Here is a 22201-nt window from a genome sequence, read left to right on the forward strand (position 1 = left end):
AGAAATTTTTGATATCAAATAAAGTGGCTCATAAATTCTGCCAATTTTGTCAATAATTGCATAATTATTGGCATTGAATAAGGTAGACTCAATACTGGTAGAGCCTATATATGGAACGCAATTTTGGGTCCCTAATGCTATCTATTTCATTCAATTTTCTTACACCATTGTAAAGGAATTGAGAAGGAATTAGAAGCGCTCCAATCCAAGATGTAAAGCTCCATTCTCGGATTGCACAGTTGACATCAAAGGCTGGAGGTATATTTTTCGTCCATTTAATTTCTGCAATTGATCTATGTGCTATTTAAAGTTAATATGGCATTACTAGATCCTAAGTATATAATCTAACATTCCCTTGACAGTTCCATTAATGCACTAGCATGAAAAGAAAAAAGACTAATTGTAGTGATTTTGCTGCGAGTAATAGAGGAAGAGGGAGAGATTACATAAATGCAGTTAATTTTCAACAATCCTTTGTCAGAATTAGTTACTTTCGTGAAGATACATCAGGGTAAACTTGATCACATAAAGAAGAAGAAGAAGAAGAAGAATGAAAGAAGAGTACAATAGCTGATATATCATCCACTGCTATTTCCTTTCTCTTCTTCTTCCATAAATGGGCAGCACACTTCACAAGACATTTAGCTGAGTTTCCTCTGTCTTCAGTTGATGACACAATTTCCACCGCTTCTTCGTTCGATATAACGTCCCATACCTTCGTTCCATCAAACACAGAATTCAATATCAGTATCAATCTTTCGTAATTAAAGTTCGCTCATATATATGGCACAAAAGTACATGGTAAAGACATCTGAGATAAGGCGGCTATTATCGAATGTAAAATATTTTTGCACCCCACGGATCATATAGCTTATGTGATGATTACATATATTTTAAAGATACTTGAACAAGAGCGGCTGAACTCGGCTGGCTTCACAGGTTTCTGCTTATTGTCAAATTTTCCTCCCTCAAAGCCTAACCAACAAAATCGAAAATTGCCTCCTGGCCTATGCTTTACATGATCTAAATGAATACCGTGTGCTTCGTGGATCAGTACAAACAGATGTTGCCTAATTGGAATCATAGTGATTTTAAGCCAGCCATGTTATCCTTAAAAGAAATGCAATATTGTTACCTATGCTTGAACATTTGTCCACAAGGGCAAGATTAATGAATAAGATCATACTAACCCCATCTGTTGCGAGCACGGCAAACTGATCTTCACTCGTTATATGTCTCTGTGTCACTTCAGGTACCGAAACAAGACCAAAATCCTTAACACAATAGTCCCCAAAAGCTCTAGACATTGCTAGTCCAGGAGACTCCTCATCGGGCAGCCACACTCTGTGAACCCCTGGCTCATCATGCAGACAGAACACTCGGCCTTGGCACTGAATTATGCGCTCAGCCTCCTCTGGAAACATTGTTAACATAGTTATATGAAGAATAAATATTTAATTAGGAATAGAGAGAGGCCTGCACAGAGGGAGATGTGGACTAACGAGGCAGATTGGGCTTGAAGTCCATAGTAAGCTGTACTGCTTCCAAGTTCCCAGTTTCAGACATGGTGGCCAATACAGCACGTGAATCGCCAACATTTGCAATAAATATAAGCTCTCCCTGGAGACATGGAAGAAATGGAGAAGTATGATGAACTCGATAAAATCGCATGGTATATAGGAATAGAAAATATCCCTACCTAAAATATGTGAAGATTCATTACAGAAATCAAGTTGAAGAAAAAGATTTCAAATACTCCTGATAAAATTTGTGAGTTTTCTACATTACATGCCTTTCATGGAAGTCCAAAGACAAGTTTAAAGCCAAAACGTTACGTAATTTTTGGATTTGGTTCGTTGGTACTTGCTATTTAAGTTCCACAGATTAGGATCCTCACATCCTAAGAACATGTTTCAAAATGTAATCAAATGCAGGGGAACAACACAACAAAAGCACAAGCCGAATAAAAACCAAAAGAACACATTCTGACTAAAAATAAAAGAGAACACAAAAATTTGGTCACGCAGTCCGATCAAACAGAATCTACATCTGTGGGCCTCAGATGTGTTGAATACTCTTTGCAAGGAAGCATTGCATGCTATTAGTGTAACTTCTGTTACCTGCCTAACAATCGTTGAAGCAGTGGTGCCACTGTTGAATGAATCAATCTTACAGTGTTGGTCCAGCTCACGATCTACGGCAGCATATGTCTTCAAGTAGGAATTTTTCCATATGTTGAATTTATCAACATTTCCAGCTGATTCCGAAAATTCGGGATCAAGTGAAGCTTCAATGAGTGTCTCCTGCCAGTTACGAAGAAGCGATGATGGCATTGACTCTCTTACCCTCTTCGCCACGGAATGTCCCCAAGGCCCGTGACCATCAAATATCCCACAAAACATCATGTCCTCTTGGCATCCGAATTCCTGATACCGAAAATCACAAGGCACAACTATCATCAAAAATGTCAAAAGAAACGCCAAATTGCAATATATCAATGAAACTGTTGACAGCTGAACAATGGCAATGTTGAATTAAACTACTGAATGTTTTCAACAAATCAATATATGGGTGCCTGGTAATCCACATGATTCAGCCTCAGAATGTCCTTGGTAAAAGGTATGGTATGGTATGAGTGGGTTAAGTTAAACCATTGATAAGTTGTTCTAAGATAAACAAGTTCATCCCCTTTATAAAATCTTCAACTTTTAAATGAGTTGGTTCAAAATAGTATGAAAGCAAGCTCAAGCCGTGAGTTCAAGTCCCATAGCTACCCATTTATGAAAATTTTGCAATCATCAGAAAGGGGTGTATTGAAGCACATTTATTCCTATTTTTATGTCTTAAGCTTTTAGACGAGTTGACTCAACATATACCTCCCAAACGATGCAGCAATCTTGATTCATGCCTTTCTCCCCCCGTTTTGAGAAAACTGAAGCAAAGTTCTCGGATCTGTCAACATTAACAGTGCCTTGAGTCCTCAATATCAACTCATTCTTCTTCGCATCCTTGGCCATAGCTTCCACAGCATCTCTTCCATCATCAGTTACCTTATTGTTCTCCAAATTCTTGGCTTTTTTTATTGAAAGCGATCTCAATAATCCATCGAAAATCCACGATAAACGACCCATGTTACACCACTTCCACGACACTATAACCAGCACAGACACAACTCTTTATCTGTACAGCAAAATCACATAAATAACTAGACATTAATAATCTAAACATGCTCATATACAGAAATAGAGCCAAAGATCCGATTCAAAGAGGTGAGAATTCTAATATATTACATATATGCTACCATGTTCGATTTTTAGAAAATGTCGGACAACAGATATCAAGCCCAAAATATTCCAAATAAATATTTTTACCTAAACTAGATTCTATTAATTTGATAAAATAAGAGACCCCAGAATTAGTCAAAATAATGCAACATAAATGAAGCATTTCTACAGTTCTGTTTCGTATTCATCCAACAATCAGAAAAAGCTTTCACTAATATGAAAAACGCGTTTGACAAAGCTAAAGAAACCCAGGATATAAACGCCTAAGAACCTTGATTTTTCAGAAACTGGGCTAGAAACTGACGTGCTTGCCTAAAACGGATGAGCACTATTTAGAGATAGAGAAAGACAACAAAGTTAGAGATCCATCACAATCCATTGTTTAGATATTTTTACACGTGCAGGTGAAGGAAACCACTAGCTTCAAAATACCATAAAGAGACATACAAAGGTGTCGTATAAATACTTGTTGAGATGAGCATATTATCAGTCATCGGTTGTTTCTGTAACGGATACCTTTTGTCCCCGTCTGCTTGTCATGCACTTCTCAAACGGTCTTAAAATCTTGCATAATGGAGTAGGTATTTGGGAGTTGTGTTTGTAGGGCAAATGCAGAAGATAAAGACATTGATTAATTTGCTGAGGTAGTGGCATAGGACACATGTCCCCTTTCAAACAGTAGTCTTTGAGACACCTGTCCTTTTGGAGCCAAGTGAAAGAGCTTGAGATGGTAAATATCACCCTTCAATAGATATTGAGTTCCACTACACGTAGTCGGAGTGTGCACTTAGACGCACATGCCCTCATTACATGGGAGGTCGGTTGAAAGTATTTATTGGGTGTGGATCCCTTTCCATGTGAGGGGGTGTACATGGGCTCACGCCGAGATATAAATGGTTTTCTCCATAGGTATTATTTGATATTATTGCACTTGGAAAATCTACTAATGTTATTTAGTATCACTTATGCTATAATATTAGTATAGATAGTACTAAGCGTTATTAAATAAAAATAAATTATATAATTTAACTTTTAATTGAATTTATCATATAGTGTCACATAGATTGATTCTTTCGCAACAATAGAGCTGATTAGCTCTTTAAACAAAGATATATGCTCCTTTTAAAATCAAAACTTTAGTAAATTTTAATAAAATTTGATATGTTATGTAATTGAAAAATTATGAATTTCATAAAATGTGTTGATGTTAATTTGGATTTTAATCACTTTTTTTTAGTGGAAACAAATAGGAGCATAGTTTAAGTGTACATGTAAAACTACAAAAACGCAACTAAGAAAATAAAAAATGAAGTTGGAAAAATGTAAATACAAAAGAAATACAAATTAATGGAGAGTTCTAATAACGCAAAATGCGATTTAGAGAAATACTATAATCGTGTAATATAGTTAATAGTGAAAGATTGATTCGAGTTAGCCCCTTGAGCGTAGCATATATCAAGAAAAATGCTCACATAAGTCTTACCGACCCCTCACTGTAGGGGTCGTTCCCACATGAAAAAAAAATACGTTGGGGCCTACGTATGTGTGTGCTCTGGCCTGCAGCAGAGCTCATATATCAAACAAGTAAATCAATGTTTTCATGCAATTTATTTATTTTCCATTTCAATGTGCTTATTTTTTGTGAATCTTTCTAATATCATGCTATTAGAAAAATAAAAAAATATTGAGGAATGATAAGATTCGTAAGGTTTAGTGATAGATTATCAACAATTTGCGACAAGCTGTGAGCATATAGACAAAGTTGGGAAAGAAAAGAGCACTCTATTTGTAATAATCTAAAATCTTATACGTGGCGTAAATACAAAGTTTGAAAACTATTAAACCAATTTGGATCCATTCAATTCTTCAGGGACCAAAGCCGAAAGTATTGAGAAATAGGATTATGGTCAACTATAGATGGAATACAGAGTTATAAGTTACGATACAAATCATTTGACAATCGAAAAGTGATGAGACCTGTTTGTAATATTTGAAAAGTTCAGGAATATGAGTAAAATTGTGGAAAAATATTATTGACTTGAGGAGTTTCAAGCTAAATAATGTTTCACTTAATAATATTAAGTCCCTGCTTGATACCTATTTTTGTAAGAATGAGAATGAAAAATATAATCGTTACGAGGACCCACACAAGAGATAGACAATCAAATATGATGACTTGTTGTGATGGATAACGGATATATTTTTCATTTTTGTGGGCAAAGAATGAGAATCAAACGGGAGCTAAGTGAACTGTCACTTAGTTAAGCATAGACCTAACTAAATATTATAAAAGTTCAAGGACTGAGTTGCAATTATAGAAACTTTCCCTTTAAGGCCAGTTAGATAGATGACCATTATATGCATGATGTCGACTAATGTTAAGCAAAAATTTAGAAAGAGGTTTTGTAAGTTTGGCCTGTAGGGGCGGATCCAGGTCGAGCTGGCCCTGGCTACAGCCCGTCCTCGCCCAAGCCGAGATCCATTAGTCCACCAATTCCATTTTTTTTATTTGTAGTTGAGCCCATGTAAAACAATTGAGCAGCCCGTAAAACTAATTCCAACAAAGTGTGTTTGTAAATGGACCAACTCTAATTTTTTGGCCCAATTTATTACCCATTTAAACCCAAACACAAACCTAATTCTAATCCAATTTTCTTCCGTTTGACATACAGTAACTAGAAGACGGTGATTCCTCTCCATTCTCGACCCGGCAGCCAAAGTCTTCAAACTTCCAAATTTTCAATCCCACATAAAATTTCTACAAAATTAAGGAACACATTACCCAAATCAAATATTTCATCTCTTAAAAGTTATTTTGCTCCACAGTGGCTTTTGAACTGGACAACTTATAAGTATTTTCGGTTTCGAAATTCAATGTTAAGTAACTTTAGTTTCTTAGATTTTATTACTTGGACCGTCTTTTATATATATTTTTCGTTAATAATTTAATATTGATTATTGAGTATGAGTTTTTGAAAAATCCAAGTTTTTTTTTTGCAATTCGTTGAAAATGGCCTAATGATTTTTATTTTTTTTTTTTTTTTTTTTTTTTTTGCAGTTTGTTGAAATGGCCTGATGATTTTTTATTTTTTTTTAGTTTTTTCATAGTACTTGAGCATTTTTCAAATTTTCTGATTTGAGAATTCAATTTATATTAATTTTGACAGTAGTTTTTCACCTTAGTTAATTGAATTATTTTTAAATTTCAAAAATGCAGTAAATTTTTCACGGCACCCACAGGCATGTAGGAAGGGGAACTGCAAAGGCTTAAATATACTCCATAGTAAGTAAATCTCGTTATCTCCCTACTTGTGGCCTTGTTGGCAAAATATTGAAATTGTTGCCTATTTATCTTGTTGGTCAATAAGTTAATTAATTATTTTTGAAATGTTGTCTTATCGGCTTAATAACTTTTGTTGACATCTTGCTTTATCGGTTTAATGATTGTTGTTGTTGCCTTGTCGGTCAATCGGCCCAATGAATTATTTTTGTTGCCTTATCGGCTTAACGAATTATATTTACTTTTAAATTTTAGCCCGTACGCTAAATATTTCTGGATCCGCCCTGACTTTGGGTCTAAATTTTTATTCTGGGCTTGAAGGGTATAATCATCATTTATCAGCTAACCACTTTTGCAATATGATAAATGAAGATTGAACAAATAATGTTTTTAAATTTGAATTTGAATGTCACTGGGAATTTTTTTGAGTTCGTATGTTCAGATCTTTATATCAGAATTCTAAAGGGTTTCACAAGTTTGAATAGTTTTACATATGTTTTGATAATCAGTTAGCTAATTTGAAAATAAAAATCATAATATATTGGAATAGACAGTGCTGTGCTGGACTTGATCATGTCCCTCCCAGGCCCTGTTGGGCGACATTTTTGTCATTAATGTTTTAGAATGAATAGAAAAACATTAACATTGATAGAATTACTTAGGTGAAGATACAGCAGCAGTGAAGAAGAAGAGTACAATTGCTGATATATCATCCATTGCTATTCCCTTTCTCTTCTTCTTCCATGCATGGACAGCACACTCCACGAGACGCCTAGCCGATTTTGCCCGGTCTGGAGCCAATGACACAATTTCTACCGCTTCTTCGTTGGAGATAACGTCCCATACCTTCATCGATCAAACACAGATTTCACTATCATATCCTTGGTGTTTCGTCAATCAATATTCTTTACATGATTTTCAAACGGAAACATTCACTTATGCATTGTTTGGTACGGTATAGTGGACAATATTATAGGATAAAAGAAATTCAAATATAGTTGTAACATACAGTGTTATTCAATACTGCGTACCAAACATTTTCATTGATTCAATATACTGAATGTTATACAAATACTATGTACTTTGTGAATCAGTAGAGAGAAAGAAAGAGTATGCGTACCAAACTCTCACAATGATTTTAAGCCAGCCATACTATCCTCGAATAATGCTATTTTGCCAGATGTTTTTAACACCTTGGGTGACAAATTAAGTTCAGGCAAAAAATGATCAATCATACTACACTAACATCAAGGTTGACATAATGTCACGAAACACAGTCAACTTTTTCATTCAATTATTATTATCACATACAATTATATCTAGCTTTTTGTCGAATCATTCTGGCAAAGTATCTTTTTCCAAAATGATTGGATGGTAGTGTTCACTGTTTTTTAGCCAAGCACGATTGATTATCCTCACAGAGTTCAGATTCAACACATAGTTCAACTCATGATATTCTAAGAGATGTATAATTTAAGAGAAGAAATGCAATGTTGCCTCCATCTTTTAGGTTTTGTTCGAAAACTTAAGAGTTCAGATTTACTGATCTATTTGAGGATATTAACGAGACGAAAAGCATATTGTTGCCTTCAGTTATATCTTTGGCCACGAAATCAAGATTAATAAAGTTTCATACTAACCCCGTCTGTTGCTAGCACGACAAACTGGTCTTTACTGGTAATATATCTCTGTGTCACTTCTGGAATGGAAACGAGGCCAAAATCCTTAACACAATAGTCACCAAAAGCTCTAGACATCGCTAGTCCAGGAGATTCCTCATCAGGCAACCACAATCTGGGAACCCCTGGCTCGTCTTGCAAACAGAACACTCTGCCTTTGCATTGAATTATTCGCTCAGCCTCCTCTGCGAACATTGTTAGCAGAGTTATATGATGCATAGATACTAAACTAGGAATAGAGACAGAAACATATGTGCGCCCAGGAAGCGAGAGAGAGGTAGACTAACGAGGTAGATTGGGCTTGAAGTCAACTGTAAGCTGTACGGGTACCAAGTTGCCAGTTTCAGATGTCATCGCCAGTACAGCACGCGAATCGCCAACATTTGCGATGAAAATATGTTCACCCTGACAGAAATAAATCAAGATTTATTTTAGCAATGCAGAAAATAAGTTGAGCAAAAGGATTTCAGATACACGAGATAAATGTGTCTATCCTTTGAGAGCTTTCTACACTAGAAGCCATTCAAGAAAGCCCAAAGGGTAAGTTAAATACTCTAGATGGTCCCTATAAACGATTCTCAATGACCAACTAATTTTTAAGGATCACCTTAAATCAGACTTTTAGCACCTGTATATGAAATGTATATGGCTCTTAACTCTTCCCCGAGTTGATTGGGACAAACTACGAAAGCAGTGCCTTAGGTTGTTAAATTCATACTAGTCAAGAGGCCATTGGCCAACATGATGTGTAGGTTTTATAGTAGCTCGAATTCAAAATTGACGACTATTCTGGTTTAACACGTGGAAGATATTTTATGTAACGAAAAAGTCTTTGGAAAATAGTAAATTTGCTAACGAATGCTTCACATTTCTTTATCCAACTTGCCAAATCTTATATTATCTTGATTTCTCTTTAATTAACCATGTTTACAGAGACATCAGTGGAAAAAGGAGAAAAATGAATTTGCATATAGAGATTAGCATATCATATGACAGAATAAAGGAACTTCTATTACCTGTCTAACAATTGTCAAACCAGTAGTGCCACTGTAGAATGAGTCGATTTTACTTTGGTGTTCCAGCTCCTGATCTATGGCAGCACATGTCTTCAAATAGGAATGCTTCCATATATGGAATTTATGAAGCTTTTTATCAGATTCCAGATCAAAATCGGGATCAAGTGAAGCTTCGACGAGGGTCTTCTGCCAGTTACAGAGAAGAGACGATAACATCGACTCCCTAACCGTCTTGGCCACAAAATGTCCCCAAGGGCCATGCCCATCAAATATCCCACAGAATATCATGTCCTCCTGGCATCCGAATTCCTGCAAGCGAAAATTCCAAATAATTGCTATCAACAAGAAGATCTAAAGCAAAGCCACATTGCTATATATCAATGAGTGTTTTGAGCAATTACAACTTGACTACGAGGCCACAAATGGTCCGCTTGGCAAAGCTTTTGAGATCCAAAAGCTACTTTTGGACCATTTGACTAATTTTATGAAAGTGTTCTCGACGGCTAGAAGAGGTTTTAAATGAAAAGAACTTTCGGGAAAGGAAATACTTATAAAAATTAGTTTCCAATCCAAACAAAAATTAAGATAGCTTTCTCCAAAAACTCTCGTAAAAAGGCAAAAATCATGTCAAAGAGACCCAAAGTTGTCTGTCATACAACCATATTTTTTATGACATAAACTAAATAAAGTGTTCAACACATACCTCCCAAACAATGCAGCAATCTTGATTCATGCCTTTCTGCCCTCTTTTCGAGAAAACAGAAGCAAAATTCTGTGATCTTTCGACATTAACAGTGCCTGATGTCGTCAATATCAACTCATTCTTCGTCGCATCATTCGCCATAGCTTCCACAGCCTCTCTTCCATCACAATTCCCAAAACTGTTCTCCAAATTCTTTGTTCTCTTGAGGAACAACGACCTTGAAAATCCATTGAAAATCGATGATAAACGACCCATAATACACCGCCTCCACTACCCTACGTACTCAAACCCTGTTAAAATCACATAAACAACTGGATCCAAGCATGCCCATAAAATTAGTAAAGCAAAAACATGTTAATCTGACTCAGAAAGGTAAGAATCCAAAAATATTAAGTACAAAAAAGATGAATCAGGAATGGGTTAAAGATTCTTTTTAACTGGGTAATCTTCAAATCCTACATGGAATTCCAATAATAATACTAAATGTATGCCAGCATGTTTTCTTGCATAGAATTGTCAGAGAATGCACACACTAGCAGACATCAAACCCAGAATATTCCTAATTAATATTTTAACCCAAAGAACCATGCCAAGACAAACAAGATTGAATATTAAATTAATTTGATGAAAGTATGAAAAATCCAGAATTTTTACAAATAATGCATCATTGATGAAGCATGGGAAGGAATGCGAGACCATATTCACCCAACAACCAGACGAAAAAAGATGGACACTTCTGATAAAACACATAACTCCGGAACTTAAACGCTAAATAAAGAGAAAAATCATATAAAACCTTCATTTTTCAGGTGAAACTTGTCGGCAGTGTGGTTTACTGAGGCCAGAAATGAAGAAACTGGGAGATTACTCGCCTAAAAATGATGGGATTCCAAGAAGTTAGAGAAACATCGCAATCAATCATGCCATTATTTAGATCTTTTGAATGTTCAACGAGTGAAGAAAATAAATAGCATGGCTGGGTGTAGCACTACCATAGGATAAATACAAGGTATCGTACAGTATATACATGTGGGTGGTGGGGTTGGCGGATTAGTCAGCTCTAACGTTCTATCGAGGGAGGTGGTGCTATAGGTTGTCATGCACCGATCAAAGCCTCGTGGAGTCAACATAAATTTTTAACAAGGGAAATATTTAATGAATAAGTAAATAGTATTTAAGGAATATTTGAAATGTAGAGTTAAAAAGTTATTTTGATTGTTTATAATCGTTAGCTAAACAAGGCCCGTCATAAGAGTTGGGGGACATTAGATCAATTTCAAATATGAAATCCTATATATGTGTTAGAGATGACAATTTGAATCGTTAAAATCGAAAACTGCGGTTAATCGAACCGAATGGAGCGAAAAAAATCGAACCGATGGTGCAATGAGGCGGATATGGTATTTGATTTTAATAAACCGGTTCGAAACGGTACGGGTATAGAATTTACGCCTTCAAACTGAAACCGAACCGATTACCCGCTAAACAAACAAACAAACAAACAAACAATTGAATTGATTATTAGGTTTTACGCTATTTTTCTATCCAGCCTAAAACAAAATTCCTCCATTACATCTACTTGACCCAGCCCACTTACCATTAACCCATAATAATTGCATTAGTATGACAGTATATAAATGCAAACTCTACTCTCCACAAACCACGAACTCACACATGGCTCCACTACCTCTACGGTCCTAGCCGTCGTCGCCTCTAGAAAATTTTTCACACGACTTCAGTTTGAATGAGATTGGACTTCAATTTTAAAGAAAAGATAGGACCTCAGGTGAGGGGCCTTCTTAATCAATGTTATTGGAACAAAAATTTCATCTCAATCATTTTGGTTGTATCTGTAAACTAATTACATTTTATATTCAATTCCAGGGACGCATTTTCAGGATTTGATGCATTGTTTCAAATATTTTCGAAAAGAGGATAAATTCAATCAGTACTAATTATAGTATAGACTTTGAGCCAAATCCGAGGCGTGGTCGAATACAATATATTGTATTTTTGTTTTCATTGACTTTTTTCATAAATTATTTTATATCAATTTGACGGATGAACCTATAAAAAATAATTTATTTTCGTGGTTATTAACTGAATCGAACCGATTTACGTGATTATGGTGTGGTTATGATATAGTCAAAAAATTGGTAGTGCGGTTGACCCATAACCGAACTGTTGTCAAACCTAATATGTGTGTAAAAATATATGTAAAATAAAAAATAATAATTTTTTTGGCCCCTTACCAAAATGGGGCCTTACGTACTCGCATACCCGGCCTATAGTCATGGTCGGCACCATAGACAAACAAGTCTTTTATGTTAGTATAAGTTGGAAGGTGTGAGTATGTTTGAGTGTGATGCTTTACGAGTAAGTAATTTTTTCTTCACGACTTATTTTGTGAAATTTAAAGTGAAAAAGGGGAGGCATCAGTATTTGTTGAAGGAAAGACTGACAACAGCATGAAACATTATGTTTTGGATAGGAATAATGCTTGTGTGCGAAAAAAGTGTGTGACGGAGAGAATGAGAATATGTTGGCATGATGTGATTTGATGAAAAAGTAGATTGTGTTTTAAATTTTCCAATGAGGCTGTCATGTGTCATTGTGTTAAAAATTATGTCAACCATTATAGTTGTATAACATGATTGTTTGGATAGCAATACGTCGTACATGCATGTTTGGCTAATTTCAAAAGTGGTACTATTTCTTTTAGCCTAACATGCAAGGCGCTCCGGAGGAAAGAAATGGATGTATAGATTATTTCCTTAATATGACACTAATTAAATTGATACGTCGAGAATATATTTGGTACAAAATACTAAAAATGAAAATAAATAATATATTATTAAATTTATTTTCATTAATATTGTTGAATTTCGTTAATTCAAGCACCTCTTCTCTGATGCAATACGATCATCTTAGCCTCAACCACAATTTATTCCGAGAGGTTGAGGTGCAGCCCATCGCTTCATCAACTACAACCGTTAAGGCGACATAGCTCTGTACATAATTGTCCTTTTTTCATCGCAATCAGTTCTAAGGATGGCAAATAGATAGAGTCGTCATGAACTCTACTTGGCCTTGCGCTCGGCTCGTATTGAGACGAGTCATAAAAAAATTCACAAGTCAACTCATATGAAGCTCTTGGGCAGTGATCATTTGGCCACCAGATGGTCACAAAAATGATCGTTTAGGTCAACGTACAGTCTATTCGATCATTTTATTTTTTTAAAATGAAACTTTTTCTTTCCTACATATGCCCCTTTTCCGCTTCATTTTTTCTTTTTTTTATGCAACTCTCTCTACCTTCTCAATCTACAATATAATTCTTGCAATCTTCATTTAGCTCTTTTATCGTGCAATCATGAATTTTATTGTCTATAATTCTGAGCAATACTAGTATAACTTATACTATCCTACCTCTTTCTTTCTTTCTTTGTTCCAAATGAATTATAGCATATTGTTGGAAGCTGGTGACTACAACCAAATTTTGGTTCTTCCAACATATGAGATTCAACTTTGTCATTAGACCACGATTATAGCGATCTAAATTATGTTTCAACTCGTGACTATTCGACAACGACCATGGAGTACAAATTTAATTGATTTGGATGATAGTATAGAAGATGAAACGGTAATAATACGTTCAAACAGTAAATGAAGAACGAAAAAATAAAGTGAAAAGTATCGGGAACACTTTAAATTGGTGACCACGAGTGTCATAGTAGATGAAAAGGCAGAGCACGAAATATATAATGTATATGCTTCAAAGAAATGCTAGCTTGACAAAAGGGTATTGGCACGACTCATCTAAATAGACACTATTCAAAATGTATAGTGGAACACAGATGTGTGAAATTAATCAAGCTCAATTCCAATTTGGTTCTTCTAGTAGTGCAAGTTCTAGTTTGGGTCTTAACAACTAGGTTTACTCATAAAAGGCATTCGCGCAGTATATTTGTAAGTATTATGGCCCTAGGTCCAATCAACTTTGGACATAAATACTTTTATATATAATTAATGCAATTAAATGACAGATCTATTATTTAATTAATAGACAATTAAATAAATAATAGAGTTCATATATTTGTAATTTGTTAATCACAAGGAGTTGTGATTGTGAGATACAAATTACATCTGATTGAATCTTAAATCATCCGTGGTCGTAAGTAATAACGAGATACGGATATCATTATTACGGATAGACCATCACGTGTGTCATTTCTTACTTGTGAAATAAGTAGCTGATCTCACAAGTTAAAGTGTGGTGACACTTAAATGAACACGTGGATGTTTTTGTTATAAAACAAAACATTGGAGACCCGTCGAGAGATTTCACATGGAGAACTATCTGAGTGTCAGTGGTTAATCTCTAACGTTCGATAGTGGAATTGGTCATTTAACTTGAGGTCGTCATGGTACCTTATATGAAGACAGTCATACTTTGGCGGTGTTGGATGTTGCTCTGAAAAGGGCCGCTAATACGACATCGTTCAGGTACGTCAAGAATCGTATGAAGGTTGTGATTGATCAATAAATGATTCGTCACTCTTAGATAGTAGGAAATTATGATCTGCGTTTCATTCAATTAAGTCAATGATGAAATCATTGGCCAAGGTGTACTCATAAGTCGAAAAGGAGTTTTCAATTTATATTGACTTAATAGTGGAGTGAAAGATATGATCGATGATCGAGATTGACACAATTCCATATCTCGTAATTGATCGGATCATATTGACGAAGGGATTATAGTTTCACGGTAAACGAACGAATTTGATTTTGTCACACCACATGACATTTCCCGTCACATGTATTGCCCTGACACATTGCTAGATGTCAATCAGGGACGGCGAGTGTGAATTGACGATAAATTAAAATGGTGTTTTAATTTATCAATTTTGATTAGATCAAAATAATATTTCACGCCGTTAGGCATCGTGGTCGGGAACCTAATGGGTCGCACACAAAAGAGAATTGGAAGATTGCAAATTGTCAATTAGTTAATTTAACAATCGTTGGATAAATTAATTAATTGGATTTGTTATTTATATTCCTAAATTAATTAATTGGATGAATTAATTCACGGACCGAGTTTAATTAATTGGATTAATTAAATATTGGACAGGAATGGGCCGAGTCCGTTTGGGTTTATATAAATACATAGTTATGATTTGAAATCCATATGATTTTCATTATTCTTGCTGGCACAAGAGAAAACCCTAGAAGCCGCAATCTTATTCTCTGTGTGGATATCCGTTGGAGGCTGGACAATTAAACAGCTATGGTGGCGAATCAAGGTTGATGGAACGAAAAGAAAAGCAAAAAGATTGCAGAATTCTTCAAAGGTACAATCATTATCACAATTTTTATCTAAATACAAAGGCGATTCTTGATGAGAATCGAAAATTATTTTAAATTCCGCTGTGCATATATAAGTAGATTCCCAACAATATTGATGTTCGTAGCTAGTTGTGATATCACCGTGACCAAGTACAAATTATATTCTAGAACGCTCTTAGTTCTAATGCGATTAATTTAAATAATAAAAAGAAGGCTTTGATAATAAGTAATTAAATAAATATACTGGTGTTTTATTATTTATGTTCGACTTGTGATTAGTAAATTACCAAAAATGTTATATAGTTGCTACTGTACTCTAAATAGATCAATAGTGGATAATGCATAGACAAATTATTGCATTTAAAGTAATTGAATTCCTTCATAATTATTTGAGAAATTAATTGCGAAAATAAAATTTGTAGCGTTACATAATATATAATGTATCGATCAACATAGTAGTAACCTCAATCTTGGTGGTATACTATTTCATATACATTGTGTTTGACACATACTTAATTTAATTGTAAAAGATGGGCTAAAACTCATAAAAGCATAGTTAGGAAAAAAAATTAGCTACACTCTTAACTATATTACAATGTTACCTTGTAGAAAAAATGTATTAGATGACTAAGTATAAAAAATGGAGCAAGTACTTGAATGGTTGTTATGGATGTAGGTTATATATGGAACTCAAATTATGTTATGCTACAATCTTGTGAAGCCTATGAACATTGCATTAATTCTTGTTACAACGATCAACACTCACTTCCAAAATTTAATGTACAAGAATATGATTGACGAATTTCATATCATGTGAGAAAATTTTTTAGAGTATTTTACATCTCTATGAACGCATGTTTAGTCATATATCGTCTGAACAATTTAGTTGTTCTCGCTCATTTTTTTGTATTATCAATAAAGTATTTTCATTTTTCTAACATCGTAGTAGTGATGGAAGCTAAAGATAGAAACTATCAGGAGGATTTGGTAGTTTACATTAGCTTTTCACCCCTGCTTGACATCCTTAAAATTTAAAAAACGTTGTTCTAAAGGGTATTTTTTGAAAAAAAGTATGGTTAATATTGTGTGTGTGACTTATATAGAGTGGAACACGAGTTTTCTGGATCAAATACGTTGATACCGAAGCTGAGTGAAGTAAGGGGAGCGTAGCACACCGATCAGAATGGAGCAGAGCGACGGCATTAGCCTTGAGCGAATTTAATTCACTGTCTGGTTGCTAGGAACGTTGAATGACTTAGGGGTTCGATACGGTACAGGAGTATTTTCTAGTACGGATCTTAAAATCTTTATAGGCCTAGGCTAGGGTTAGTATAAATAATAATGTTGTAATCCTATTTTTCATATTGAATAATATTGTCTCCGCTTCGCTCTCGTGGACGTAAGCATATTGTCGAACCACGTAAATTTTTGTATTGATTTCTCTATTTCATCTTTTTATTATTACGCATAAAATTTAATAGTTAAAAAGTAAGGAAAAAATTTGATTTATGTGTAGAAACTCAACATTCTAGTACTTCTCTTACGCATGGTACGAATATGGATATATGTGGAATACCATTAAAATAAGCTAGGTATTTTGTTCACAACATGCTTAGTATGCAAAGTGAGGATGAAAGAAAAACTTTTGAAATACTTAGGATGTGGAGAAATCTCGATATTTTATTCTTTTAGCAGAATGGATGAAACATGCTGTCAAAGTTTTTGTGTGTGAGAGAGAGAGAGAGTAAAAAAAATAAAAATAAAAATAAAGAGAGAGAGTTAGAAAAGGACCACCCTACATGTACTGGGTTATTTTTGCCAGATATTTTATAGGTACTCACATTGGTGGGGTCCGCGTTAATTTTTTTTTTTTTTTAATACATATGGAGCCCTCGCTACAGTGAGGGCCCCTGTATAAACCCTGTAGAAAAAGCCCCGTTAGAAAAAGGGTACACATACGTGTGGTACGTTGAGCTTTCTATTTCAGTACTTCAAAAGTTTGTTGAAGCACGTCTACATTCATGTTTTTCTTTTCCCATCTTTGTTTTTGTATTTTCTTGTTTCCCTTTGTGTTCATGTGATTGGTACAATTTATTTATTTTTTCCAAAAAGTTGGTTCCGTAGATTATTTAAATATGTGAATATGAATCTTCAAGTAACAAAAGCTGTTAATGTGAAAGTTAAAATTGCACGAGATCCGGGGCGGACCCAGACAGTTTAAACTATAGTGTCAAAAATAAAAATTTTTTCGAACAACGTATTATTAACGAAAATAAGACCATTTGCTGCTACAATAAGATTTGGGTTTGGGCTTTTTGGGCATTGAGCTAGGAAATTAACTGGGTTGGCTCACTACTTTGACAGAAAATTACGTTATAAGCAAGGAAAAAAAGAAAAAACATTCAAAAAACTGTGAGGTTATTTGACCCCACATGACCTCATACGAGTCCACCAGTGCATGGGACCCTCATGTACATTGAAGGTTTGGGAACTATGCCCTCACTTTTCCTTAAAAAGCGTGACGAGGACTTTGAATTTAGTAAAACACCCCCAAACTCTCGTTTGACCTTCATTTTTCAAGACACACTTGTAATCACATATTTTTCGTGATCTAAATTTTTTTACTTTTTAATCACATATTTCATCATTTTTAATCAAAATCTAATTTTTATCTAAAGTAAATGGGTCTAAATTTTAATATTAAATTATTAATTTGAATTTTATTTCATGTTACGACTAAATTATGAAAATCTAGTGATAGACTCATTTGTACAACCAATATTCATTTAACATATTCGGTTTTGTAATATGGATTGATTTTTATGTTATGATCAATTGTAGAATAATTTGCAGCTTGTTAAGTAATGATTACTAGAATAGCTACAGGGGTGGAGCTCAGGGACGGATTCAGGATTGGATCCAAAATCGAGCTATAAAATTTCAAATCGGACTGTTACGTGGAAAAAAAATTACACAAAAAATTGATTTTTTACCCAAAAAATATAAAAAAAAAACCTTTAAAAAATTTGTTGGACCTGAGAGGGGGGGACTACAGCCTGCCCTACCCCACCCCACTCCCCCAAATCCGCCCCTGGTGGAGCCATGTATCTCAACTTTGGGAGAAAAGTTACTGTTTTTCAAACCGGAAGCAGCTTTGGAGGATTCAGCTTTGAAAGTTAATCCATTCAAAGATTTACAGATTTCAAATTATCACTTCCAATATAGTAATAAATATCGACAAGTTGAAGTGGAGATGCTAATTTAATTTTGCATCCTGTTGGTTGAGCGTTCCCCCCACTCAAATACAAGACAATCGGGTTGTTTGCCCCAGTCACTATACTACCCATTTCAATATGTGCTACACAGTGATTAACAGCAACAATCGGTATCCTCCAAAGCTGTGATAGCATACGGATCACCACAGCTGAGACCTACAAGGACGAGCTAGAGTAAATTTTATAGTTAATGTATCAGCTGCTGCAAAGCAGAAAAACAGTTCAACTATAGTGGTTGGAAAATCGGAAGCAGCTTCCTCCCTGTGAAAAAAGTTGGTGGGAAAAATAGTGGTTTGGAGAAAAAATTTGTGCCCGCACTGAAAAAGTTTCTGGTTCCGCCCCTGAATAGCTATAACAAAATATAAAATGTCTCTTAAAATTTTTGAAGTGTGTGTATTTATATTCATATATGGTTTACAATGATCATGGTGTAAGGGTTCGTTTGGTATATTTTTGAAAAGTCAAAAAAAAAAATTTTAATTCAAAAATTACTTTTGGATCAGTTTAATTAATTGTATAAAAATATTTTTTTAATTAGAAGAGCTTTACGTGAAGTTGGATGAATGTAGCTTTATCTAAAATCTCTTATAAAAGCAATTTTTTTCTAAAATTAATTTTTAAATCTTATTTTATCAAAAACTATTTTGTAGTCGACTTATCATTTTAATCTTATTTCATTTTTCTTTTGGTAAATTTTGTATTTAAATCATCACGAAAGAGCAATAAGCATGTGAAAATATTGGGGAAAAAATTCAATAATCATGCCCAACAACTGACCCCACACTGGCCACACACCTTACCTTAGAGTGAATATGGCCTGACCCGAATCATTAGTTTATGGTTATAATGGCCCATATCCATGCGGGCCCAAAACTACTCTAGATGTTCCATATCATATCTTCAATTTATTCCTCTCACACCTAGCCCATGTTTGATAGCTATTATTTGAGAGAGAGAGAAGAAGAAAAAAAGTGGAAATTACACAATAACATGTGTTTAAAAATCACTTTCAAAAAATCAGGTGCAAAGTTTAATTAATCAAAAATCAAGTGGTATTTATATAATTAATCAACCTAATCCAACCATTTTTCAAAACCTCTCTCCCCCCCATCCCGTCTCCATGTCTCTATTGTCGGTCCGAAAATCCACGCCAAAGGTGTGTGCATGGTCCTATGTTTCTCTCTACAACATCAATAAATATGAGTGCCGCTTGCCTCGCTGCTGCGAAATCTGAACACCGTGGCTATGGTATCATCATTACAGCGCTGTGCTAATCACCTTCTCCAGGATCCTACCTTCTATGATGTGGCTATGCTTGGTTCTCTGTGGCGGTGCTTGGATCTAAACGTCGCTGCGACAAATTTTGCGCGAACTCAAATCGACGCTCGCTGCAGCAATGACCACGGCCTCGAATGGCCTCTTGTTGACCAGTATATGTGATTGTGGCAAAAGAACTTTCAGAAAGACAACCATGGGCCTTGCCAAGTGATACTGTAACAAATCCCAAGTAGCAGCTAATGGCAATTAAAGTTTTGGAGAACGAGCAAATGGAGGCAATACAAGAAGTGGAATTCAACTTCTAGAAATTACATTTAAGAGATATGAGGTAATAAATGAAAAGGTTCCTTCCACGAATGAGGAATATGTTGTCATGGAAGGCAAGGGAGTGACTTGAGACTTGGCGTGACAAGGGAATATCATGGCACTGGATGGGAACATGACGTAAACCTATGGCAAATTAGGTCTAAGTTTTAGCTGTACATGGTGATAAGGGCATCATCTAATTTGGTGGGAGATTGACTTATGTCCCCTATGGTCATGGTTGATACGTTCAAGTTACGACTAGAAAAAATGGGTAACGCATGTAGTGCGCTACGGCTGGACGTAACTACATGTGGTAGGAGACACAAGATAAGAAAATTAGGTAGCACGGGCAATGAAGTACGATAGGACAAAACTACCTGTGATAGGGAACTTAGGTTGGGAAAATACAAGCATTGTAGCAGGGGACGCAGGCAGGAATCCATTTGTTGACCTAAATTAATCCATTATATATACATCCCATTCCTAGCCTGGTTTCGTGTGTGTGTGTTTGCAAGGTGGAGAGAAAATGTAAGGGCAGCCATCTTGGAAGAGAAATTCAACCATTACTGCCTCTATTCTCTTCTTCCTTCGTGGGTGCATTTAAACACCACCTAACTCTGTCCTTTGTGGGCAAACTTTTGACAACTGGAATGTAGGAGTTGTGGGTTGGAGCCGAGCTCCGTTGATGTTTATTTGTTAAATTTTATTGAGTCCGGTTCAAGATTTCTCGAAGAATTCCGCATCATAGTCAAATATAGGTTTCCATCAATTTGAGACACAATTGCAACAAACTTAAAAGGCTGGAGACTAAAGCGCTTTGCATAAAGGACCTACTTGCAATGTGAATTTTTATCAAAGTGAGTCCCACTCAACCTTAAAAATGCATTTGGTGCCATCGGTTGCGTCAAAGAGATAGTACAAAACAACGATCACGTTGGGCGGCGCCGCCCACTTGGACGCCGTGGATCCATTTTCCTACTATGTCAGCTGATTATAACGTGAACTTTGGTCCGTCTGGACAATGAAATTGTAAAATTTACAATGAAATTGTAAAATTTACTATTATTTTCCGTAGAAGCTTTGATATTTAAATTAATAAAAATATGATAATACTGAGGTGGGTTCATGATGATCATTGACTCATAATAAATAGAATATTTGTGATTGAGCAAGACAATTGAGAATTCTTTTTTTTTTTCTTTTTTTTAACATCTAAATCAACATTTCAATATTTCAAATTCTTTTTTTTTCTCATTTTCATTTTTATTTATAATTGAGAAAGAAATAGATGAAGTGAACAACTAGATTATGCAATTTTGTTTAATATTTTTTAACTTTAAATAACTGTAAGTTGCCAGGGCAACAAGCAATCCATATTTTCAATCAAGGGTGTAATAATCTTTGTATAGGCTCATAAAAATATGTTGTTCAACTACTATCATCTTTATTGTCATATGAAGATTTACAAAATTGATAATTGAATATTTGCTCTTTTTCCTATAAAGAAAAGATAAAGAATTTTAAAATATATAAGGACACGCTTACAATAATTTACATTCTATGGAATAATAAGACTCGTACTTTTTACCACCACCACCAATTTTCGACTTAGTACAAAATTTGTATAATTTTCTTTATTTTGCCATTACAATAAAAATTAAATCTCGAAATCAACGCTCACAAAATTTTTAAGAGGAGCATGATCCATATGTAACAAAAAAAGTTGTGCATGTTTATCTCATCAAACGACCTTATCTAATTAATTTTAATTGTACAAGTCGAGTTCAAACGTTTTAGAAGTTAATTTTTATTTTATTTTTTTAAATGTTTAAGCCAATTCAATTTTAAGCAATTTGATCCTTTTAATTATTGTTCTTATATTATTTGTGTAATTTATATATTGAATTTGAAATTAAAAGAAAGGAAAATTGGATTATATAAATTGACAATAAATCGTTTACAAGTCCCTAAAGTGAGAGAAAGATAGATTAAATTCCCACATCGAAAAGTCAAAAGTAAGAGCAGCCGGGG

General features: G+C 34.8%; 2 protein-coding genes across 7 annotated transcripts; both read right to left on the reverse strand.

Moving 5' to 3' along the window:
* Positions 1 to 424: 424 nt before the first annotated feature.
* On the reverse strand, positions 425 to 3869 carry LOC111408082 (probable protein phosphatase 2C 34). Of its 5 annotated transcripts, none has more exons than XM_023037858.1 (6): positions 3801 to 3869; positions 2877 to 3180; positions 2121 to 2426; positions 1503 to 1620; positions 1191 to 1414; positions 425 to 715 (listed from the first exon to the last, which is right to left on the reverse strand). In XM_023037858.1, the coding sequence occupies exons 2-6, from the start codon at positions 3129 to 3131 to the stop codon at positions 488 to 490; spliced, it is 1131 nt and encodes a 376-aa protein (XP_022893626.1). In that variant the 5' UTR covers positions 3132 to 3180; positions 3801 to 3869; the 3' UTR covers positions 425 to 487. The 5 variants fall into 5 exon arrangements, with proteins under 5 accessions (XP_022893626.1, XP_022893627.1, XP_022893625.1 ...); XM_023037859.1 differs by having other exon boundaries at positions 3751 to 3868; XM_023037857.1 differs by having other exon boundaries at positions 3732 to 3851.
* Positions 3870 to 7078: 3209 nt separating this feature from the next.
* On the reverse strand, positions 7079 to 10914 carry LOC111408084 (probable protein phosphatase 2C 73). Of its 2 annotated transcripts, XM_023037861.1 has the most exons (6): positions 10759 to 10914; positions 9963 to 10273; positions 9260 to 9568; positions 8531 to 8648; positions 8205 to 8428; positions 7079 to 7410 (listed from the first exon to the last, which is right to left on the reverse strand). In XM_023037861.1, exons 2-6 carry the CDS (start codon positions 10215 to 10217, stop codon positions 7219 to 7221), a joined length of 1098 nt encoding a protein of 365 aa, XP_022893629.1. In that variant the 5' UTR covers positions 10218 to 10273; positions 10759 to 10914; the 3' UTR covers positions 7079 to 7218. The 2 variants fall into 2 exon arrangements, with proteins under 2 accessions (XP_022893629.1, XP_022893630.1); XM_023037862.1 differs by lacking the exon at positions 10759 to 10914 and having other exon boundaries at positions 9963 to 10726.
* Between the last annotated feature and the right edge of the window lie 11287 nt (positions 10915 to 22201).

This window comes from Olea europaea, chromosome 13 (genome assembly GCF_002742605.1).
Source record: "Olea europaea var. sylvestris chromosome 13, O_europaea_v1, whole genome shotgun sequence".
Lineage (NCBI taxonomy): Eukaryota > Viridiplantae > Streptophyta > Magnoliopsida > Lamiales > Oleaceae > Olea > Olea europaea.